This window comes from Elephantulus edwardii, unplaced genomic scaffold (assembly GCF_000299155.1).
Source record: "Elephantulus edwardii isolate Elephantulus edwardi_28Jun2011 unplaced genomic scaffold, EleEdw1.0 scaffold00104, whole genome shotgun sequence".
Taxonomy (NCBI): domain Eukaryota; kingdom Metazoa; phylum Chordata; class Mammalia; order Macroscelidea; family Macroscelididae; genus Elephantulus; species Elephantulus edwardii.
In genome coordinates, this window is record NW_006399854.1 from 7,119,160 (window position 1) to 7,128,408 (window position 9,249).

Here is a 9,249-nt window from a genome sequence, read left to right on the forward strand (position 1 = left end):
ACTGAAATATGTCAATTGGTATACCATCTATTCCTGGAGCCTTATTTTTTGCCATTTCCTTCAAAGCAGCCTGAACTTCTTTCATCACCATAGCAGTTCAAATCCACCAGATGCTCTGCTGGAGAAGGAGGGGGCAATCTCCTCCTGTACCAGTCAGATCTAATTTGACGGTACACGGAAAAATAATACAATTTAAAAAAATTTTTTAAAAAGTGGTATCACTGCTCCTCAACAATTTGTAGAGGTCCCTAACTGCAGAATTTTCTACCGCAATCATCTCCTGATCTCTTGATTGTTAATGCCAAGGGTGTTGATTGTGGATTCAAGTAAGATTAATTCATGGCACTTTCAATCATTTCTCCATCTATTATGATTTTGCCTTTTGGATTTTTGTTTTCTTGAAGTTGAAATGCAATCCATATTGAAGGTGGTAGTTCTTTAGTTTCTGTAGCAAGCACCTCAAGTCCTCCTCATTTTCAGCAAGCAAAGTCCTGTCATCCGTTTAATGTAGGTTATTGATGAGTCTTCCTCTGATCCTAATATCACATTTTTCTTCATAGAGTTCAGCTTCTCAGCATATAGACTGAAAAGGTATGGACAGATGATACAACCCTAATGCACATCTTTTTTAATCTTAAACATGTAGATTCCTCTTGTTCTGTATGCATAATAACCTGTTCGCCTATGTATAGGTTTTAAATGAGCACAATTATATATTCTGGATTCCAATTTTTCTCAGTGTTATCCATAATATCTTATGATCTGCACAGTTGAATGCCACTGCCTAGTCAATAAAACACAAAGAGGAATTCTTCTGTTATTCTTTTCTTTCAGCCAGGATCCACTGGCATCAGCAATAATACCCCTAACAACACAGCCTCTTCTAAATCCAGCTTGAACTTCTGTAAGTTCTCTAAAGTTCTACTGTTTTTGAATGAGCATTATTTTTCCTGCATCTTGTATAAATGATCTTGTATTATTGTATTGTATTGTATTCTTATTAAAATAAAATGACCAGCGATCAAGGGGTGGTGCTATCAAAAAGGCCCTCAGGTTGTCCACACTACTGACTAAACAAATAAATGTGTCCCAAGTTCTCTAAGCAAATGTGCCACTTTTCTTTTTTACTTAGTCATCAATCTTTATCAAAGTATTTTACAGCTTGAATTAAGATGGCTGATGAGCTATAAAATCAATCTTTGAGTAGTAAATAGAAATAGAAATGACCCACAGGTTACTATCATCAGTTCTGGAACCTGCAAATATAATAATTTTCAAAATCTTTGTAAAATCAGTTGAATATTTTCAAGGAATAAAAAATGAGATTTAAAAAATTACAGAACTTCACAGTGTTCTCTTAGAACACCAAGCTCCCTTCCTGAAAATAGCTTCAACAACTACATTCTTACTTTATTGGAAGGTAACTAAAATTAAATTCACAGCAGTGATCTAATTCTGCTATAAAATCAGGCAGGTGTGATGTAACTGAGCACTACTGAACTTGGTGGGTTCAAATTGTGCAGTTCATAAGTGTGCCACATCACTTCTACGACCTTTAGTTTCTTTTGGTGAGATGATGGCAATGATGACTCAAAGGATCACATGGAAAATGCAAATGAAAATCACATAGTATAATACACTGTACAATAGCTGATGCATTACTGGAATACTTCTTATGGATGCGGACAGAAGGACTCTTAGCTCCAATTTCACTCCCCTACCACTCCACAATTCAAAGACACAGGTCAGCTATGCTTGTTAATGGGCAAATTCATGGCATATTAGAAGGAAATGCACACAGCTTTGTGTTTCTTCTTCATCCATGAATTTATAAGGTTCATACTCATACAGAGTTAACTCAGTATTTGATCCTGGATATTCTGATCACTTCTCTTCTTCTAGAACTGACTATGACATTAAGAACTGACTTGAAATTCAGGAGGAAGTCCCCATATCCAGCTTTCCAGCATATACCATGATATATCCTTCATATGTATTCGGTCCTAGAAAACATTATGAAGTGGGAGGTTTTGTTTATAGCAGGATTTATTTGGGTTTGGACATTATTTGCCATCAGAATCTCACAAAAAAAGCTCTAGATGACACCTACCAGTTATGATGACTGTAATGTTGATTGACTTTAAAAGTGAAAAGGTGTCTTAGAAACTTTAAAATAAATCTAATCCATTTAATCTAGCAAATACCAGTACTATTCTTAGAGACAAGCACTAAAGACATTTAACTATCATTATAAAGGATAATATCATTATCTATAGGCTATAGTTTTCAATCTAGCAAAGGTTTCATCAAAGAAACAAAACACACTGATTTAAAATGCAGTTGATAAATGTAGCCTCCAACTCAGAATCAGCACAATAGAATAATTATAGTGGTTAACAAAATGATGAACTGAGACATTTCAAGGAATAAAAAAAAAATAGGAAGCTTGAGAAAGCATGAAAAGGAGAAATTAGAACTGAATATGAGTACGGCATCCAAAATCTGAAAGAGGTGATTTAGGAATAAATCAGAAACATTACTCTCATAACCAAAGGTTTCACATCCCATTAATTTATATGGGTTTAAAGGGATTTAGAAAGAATTATAACTGGTAGACTGATGACACATAATTACAGGAAACAAGGGACAGTGCTAGACATCTCTAACCTTTGGACACAGACAACCATGAAATGTCTGATCCTACCTACAGTTCTGCTCAGAGCCACCTACAGAAACAGAACTCTCAGCCAAATGGAACCAGGCTGACTGGCATCTATCATGAGTAATGTGCTCTCATTGGCTGCTGAGATCACCCTGTGTTAATAAAACCATTTGTGAAATACATCTAATAAAACACCTTTTACTATCCCTGATTCACTGCTTAATTTGATGGCTTATGTAAAGGATCATTAATGAGTGTTCCAGAAAAGAGAGGTAGAATTTAAAAACATTGTCTATGCCTTGGTGCCCTCTGCCCACAGTGATGTTCTTCACCTCTATCCTAAATAAAATACTAGCAGAATGGGCTTTTAAAGGTAAAATTCTGAAATCGTTCTTACATAACATATAACAATGTGGCCTGACTATTAGGGGTTGCTGGGCATCATCAGATAATATCATATGCTTTTAAATACCTTTCCCCTAAAATTCATCATCTCCTTTGAAAATGCATTCTCTTTACGTTTCCTTCAGAAAGCAGCAAAGCACTTCAAAATATTTAAAATGCAACCCTAAGACAATGAAATTTACTAGATTTGAAATTTCTTATTGCTTAGGATCCTGATGCATCACAATATGATAGGGGGATGGGTGTGGGTGTGAGGGAAATGAGAAAGATCTGGCGTGAAAAACAATGTATTTGAACTTTGTGAATAAACCAGTATAAAGAAATTAATAAGCCTTTAAAGTATTAACAAAAATTAGATATGCCTTAATATGTATCTTACATTTTTTACATTTAAATTTAGATACTATTATAATTTAGCAAAGTAGTGAGGAAACAGAAACCCTCACACATACCTAGTGAGAGTGTAAATATTCTGATAAGAGTTAATTTACAAATTTTGCACATAATTTACTAAGTAGAAAACCCATTTCTAGGTGCAGAATAAAGAAAACTTCTCATGCAAAAAGATGTAAGATGATAATGCTTCTCTCTAAATTTCTGTGATCTCCAAATGACATAATATGCATTATAAATTTAGTATAATGGATAAATAAAATGCAGCTGTGGAGACACTGGAATGCTAAAAAACAATCAGTTGTAATAAAACACATTTTTATTACAAAAGCTTCAAGTTCATAATAGTGACTGAAAAGAATAAGAAACCACAAATTTTACTGCAGAAAATTAATTACATAAGGCTTAAAAGATTGTATGAAACATAATGTGAATAAAAAATAGTGTGAAACACAATGTACACAAACTTTGGAAGCCAACCAATAAAAGTTAAAAATATGCATCCACAAACAGTATGCATTTTTAAGAATACACTCAACGGCACATAACAACAATAACAAATTTCATTAACATGTAGATGATGGATTAGGAAAAAATACAGTAAACACATCCAAATGAATAAATCGAGTATGAACAACAAGGATGGGTAAAGGAAAAAAATGAAATAACACAAGATAAAGAGATCTCCTGCCAAGGGCAATAGTAATATTGGGACAAACTAAGGAAAATCTTCAATTTCATTTTATGCACCAAGTCCAAATAGGAAATAGGTAAGAGAAACAGCAAAGAGGAAAAAATAAGAAAGAGGGGAAGTAATTCTTCAACTCAACTCAAATCAGAACCAGCTCATAGTTGACCCGTCAGCAGGTATTCAAAGGTTAACCATTAAAAAGGGAATTGTTCACATCTCTCCCTAAGAGTCACTAATGGTTTCAACCAGCCAGAGAGTTGGCACCTTTCACCTATCAGTAAAACTACCTATCAACTGTGCCACCGGAGTCGCCTTGATATTATAAGGAAAACAAATTACTGATGTTTCTAATTTTTACATAAGACAATACACATCTGAATACATTAAAACATGAGATATAAGAATTTACCCAAGGAAAAAAACAAAATAAAAAAATTTAACAAAAATAATTTACCCAGTGGTCACATTAATCCTATTGACTTTAATTAGTCTGTAAATATATTCTTTTTTTTCTGTTATATATATAGTGCCATTAACCACATATCCCCCTTTGTAGCTAGTCATCCTTTGAGGTTTGTTAAAAACCTGTCATGATGAAAATCAGTGCAATTCTTTGACTTTTTACAAGTCTATTCTGTGTTATATGATTCTTCATCCTACTCAACTGTAATTCTGCAATTTCAAAATGTTATAACTTTTACATGTTGCTCCTATTGTTGTTGTTGTTGTTGTTGTTGTGTGCCATCCAGTCAAAACCAACTCACAGCTGACCCTTCAGAGGGTTTTCAGAGGCAATAAATCACATGGAAGGGGATTGCCCATCCTTCCCCAGCAGAGCAGCTGGTGGATTTGAATTAAGTGACTTTGAGATTGCAATACACCTTCTTACAAGGCTGCAGAGTTCCCTTTTATATATTAGCCTTGTATAAATAAATGCATTAATATATCTCTTCTCTATTTCTTTCATCAAAATTTTTATATCTTTACAAATAAAATGGAGAAAAGCTACAGATTTTTATATTTAAGACCACCAGAATCATGATGTAAATTTCATTTTAAACTGTTTCTATACTCACAATCAATGTGGATGGAAACTAAGAAAGCTATAAAACATCAACAATAAAAACAAAAAATTAAACACTTCTATTTGCACAGAGTTTGGCAATGCTCACTTTAAGCCTTTTCCTTGTATGTTGTTGTGTACTATCAAGTTGGAACTGACGCATAGCTGGCCCTCCAGCAGATTATCTGAAGCAGTAATCACAGGGGAAAAGAATGTCCATCCTCCCACAGACCAGCTGCTGGAACCATGTGCCTTCTGGATTGTTGCTCAGCTTCTTACTACAAGGCCACCAGAGAGAGCTTCCTATATTTCTTTTATGAGCCTTAGAAAAATCCTTGGAGATTATCCCTATTTTACAGATCATAAATTAGATTATAGGATTGTCCTTGGCGTGTACAGTAAAGAACAGAATTGGATTATTCAAGACCTTCTAGACAGCATCATAATTTTTTAAAATATATTTTTATTTTATACTAGTTCGCTTACAAAAAAAAGCCCCACTAAATTGTTGTTGTTGCTGTTGATTGCCTTCGAGTCTAGCACAACTCATAGTGGTCCTATGAACAAAAGGCTTGAAGCCCCTCTACAACTATATAAACAAATATAAAATTGTTTTTATTCATTTAGCAATATATTTGTCTATGTGTACAATGCTTCTAAGGAGTTCTGGTGGCTTCGTGGTAAGGAGGTGTGCTGCCAACCCAAACTCGTGTGATTCGAACCACCCAGCTGCTCCAAGGGGGAAAGATGACCAATATCCTCCTGTGCAATTTATTGTCCCTGAAAGCCTACTGGAGGGTCAGCCATGAGTTAGTTCCAGCTCTATTGTATATAGAGGTAACATAGTGCTTCTGATAAAACTAAATAAATTGGAAAAGAAAAATTGCTGTGTGTGCCTGATCAAGTCTCTTAACATAGCTCTCCTCAGTTTCATCCTCTGTATCAGAAAGGATTTGGATTGGAGGAGGATATCCAATTCTTTATAGTTGTAATACAGAATGGTTTTGTACTTATTTTGAGTGAGACTTTAAAGAGAGAAAAATTAACTCATTACAAATAACTGTGTATCTGATCTGGGGTAAGTTTTAGGTTTTATTTCCTTACATATAATCTTCAGTTTCATTTTTCTAATCTTTTTGTCTTAATAGTTTCATTTATCACCTGTCTCATTATATAACATTCAAACTTATGAAGTAAAAATATCTTCTATTCAACAATTACCAACATGTCCTAAACATGTACATCCAGTAGTAAAGAGCACTGAGGTACAAGGCAATACCACTGCTGGCTGTGATGGCTAAGATTGCGTGTCATCTTTGCTAGGACATGATTTTCCGTGGCATGGAAGCCCTGCTAGTACAAAACTTAGCAGTTATGTAATGATGTAGTCATTCTCAATATTCTCACAGTGTTGATATCTGCATAGATATAGGGGCTTTGGAACCTAAGAATGTGGGTAAGTGAAGAGTGGATGTATTTTTTTAAAAAGATTGCTATGGTAATTTTTCTAGTGTCAGATCCTGTTTTATATAAACCAGTGTAATTTCCAATGTGTAATGTAATAACATGTTGTTATTATTGTTGTTATTGTTGTTACATGCCATCAGGCAACTTGTGGTTCATAACGACCCTATGTACAAGAGCTCTGAATCTTGCTCTATCCTGTGCCAACCTTATTGTCACGCCTACTCCCATGACCCCAGTCACTGGCTCAATCCATCTTATCGAGGGTCTTCCTCTCTTGTGCTGTCCCTCCACCCTCCCAAGCATGATGACCCTCTCTAAGGGCTGGTCCCTCCTTACAACATGCCTAAAGCTATGTCAGACGAAGCTTCAGAATCTTTGCCACCAAAGAGCAGCCTGGTTTCACCCTCTCAAGGACAAACCTGTTTGTTCTCCTAGCAGTCAATGGTATATTCAATACTCTTCTCCCACACTCAAAAGGATTCATAATTACATTATAAAATATAAATAATTCATTCATGATGGAAGAATTTTCATGTTCTTTAAATATGTAAGGGCATTGTGAGTTTTAATGGACTTGATAACACATAACAACACAACAAAATCCATGTTGTACTTGGTTGGAGGGCAGTATTTGGTATATTGTATTCAAAGTCATTTTAGTTTCTATAGAGGTACTGTTGCCATCAATGGTTCAAAATGCAGGGTGCTCCTTTGACCACCTAATAGCAAGAACAGTTCCAAGCTTGTAGGGGGTATCATGTTTTCAACGAATTGATAAATTCACATATACACTGAAATTTTTGTCTTTTTAGAGGTTCTCATCAATGACTCTCCAAATATATTTCCCCCTGGAATCTAACTGTCTTATGTTTTAATATAGTTTTACCTTGTAATTTTTAGATAGGAATTTATTATTAAGTTTAGCCCTTTTCCCACATTCAGCATTCAATTACATTTCAGAAAATATTTCTAGGTTGTTCTATTACCTACCTGCAGGTGCTGCTTTTCTGCATGACGTCAGCTCGATGATAGCCAGAGAGTTTACAAAAACCGTCATTACTATAAACTACAGGCCAATCCACAATCTGGGCATTTCCCAGTAAGAAACTTGATTCTGAGGAAAGAAGAAGAAAAAAGTATTGACTTAGGGGAGGCCTGGCGGGGGGGGGGATTGTATACCAATGAAAGAGTTTTTTCTTTTGCTTTTTCAAGGAGAAGAGCAAACTGGGGGTGGGGGTAGGGTGGACAGGGAGAAAAGTGCAGCAATGAATGAATGGAAATCCAAAATCTCTGTAAATGTTCATTGAAATCAATTTTTAAAAAGTTTTTTTTAAAAAGGAGCAAAAAATGCTAAGTATTTACTTAGATTCACTTCATAATGTATCCTTTAAAAGAATGAAAAATGAAGATTCATGAAGATGGATAAATGTAATGAGGTTTTGTTACGATACAAACAACATTGTTTTAAGTTGACAATCATTTCAGCATAATCATCAAAGTACACAATAAACTCAAGATCTGTATACAAACTAAAAGCTTCATTCTGAATAAGCCAATTTATAATACCTTTGTACTTAATTTTTCCTTCAAATTCAACAGCTTACCTCCATCCAGTTAGCTGTGATTCAGAGGAACCCTGCATTGGTTTTCCAAGGCCATAAATCACACACACAAAAAAGGAGGCTGCTTATCTTATTCCCCTTGAGCAACTGGCCAAAGATACAACCTTTCGTTTAACAGCACTATACCCTAAAAACCATGTCACCAGAGCTCCCACAAATAGTCTCTAAGCTATTAAAATATGGTTAGGCTAGTGGCTTACTGGTAAAGAGGTTCATTGCCAACCTAAAGCCAGGCAGTTCAAATCCACCAGCATTTCCACAGGAGAAAGATGGGTAATGTGTTCCCATACCATTCACCTATGAGTTGGTTCTAACATGATGGTACAAAACAACAGTATTAAATGAAAGTGAAACACTAAAATGATCCCACCAAAAAGACAAATAAAATGTTATTAACAGTGGGGCTACTGCCCCTTCACAAAATTGATAAACCTGAACTTGATAAGAAGCAAATGAAATAAACCTTTCAAATATGCTATCCATAAATTTTTAAATATATTTTTATTGGTTCGCATATAATCATTCACATACATTGTGCTTCATTCACGTACATTGCATTTCATTCATGTATATTTTGTTTTATATCATCATTTAGAAATGCTACTAATAGAAATTTTACAAGATGGAACAAATTATTTTGCCATCAACTGATTTTGAGACATTTGATTTAAAATAGTATTGAACAATCATTTATTAAAGTAAAATAAAGAAAATTTTTTTCCAATGACATTCATGCAGAATTTGGTATCTCCCAGTATCTAAATAAAGGGGATATCATTGTCTATTTTTATAGAAAAATAAAATATGTATGGAAGTTAATATAAAAATTATACTTCTGGTATCAACCCTAATTAAAGGTCCAATTATTTTAGGCAACAACTTTATCATATTTGTAAATTACATGATGATTATATTAATATTAAAATGAAAAGTAATAAAAATAAAT

General features: G+C 34.4%; 1 protein-coding gene across 2 annotated transcripts in view; it reads right to left on the reverse strand.

The window, feature by feature from the left end:
- KCNH5 (potassium voltage-gated channel, subfamily H (eag-related), member 5) overlaps positions 1-9,249 on the reverse strand; it is a 591,159-nt gene that overhangs the window by 539,875 nt on the left and 42,035 nt on the right. For both annotated transcript variants that reach the window (XM_006891790.1, XM_006891789.1), the window contains exon 2: positions 7,672-7,795. In XM_006891790.1, the coding sequence (XP_006891852.1) occupies positions 7,672-7,795 (124 nt within the window). The remainder of the gene's footprint in view (positions 1-7,671; positions 7,796-9,249) is intronic.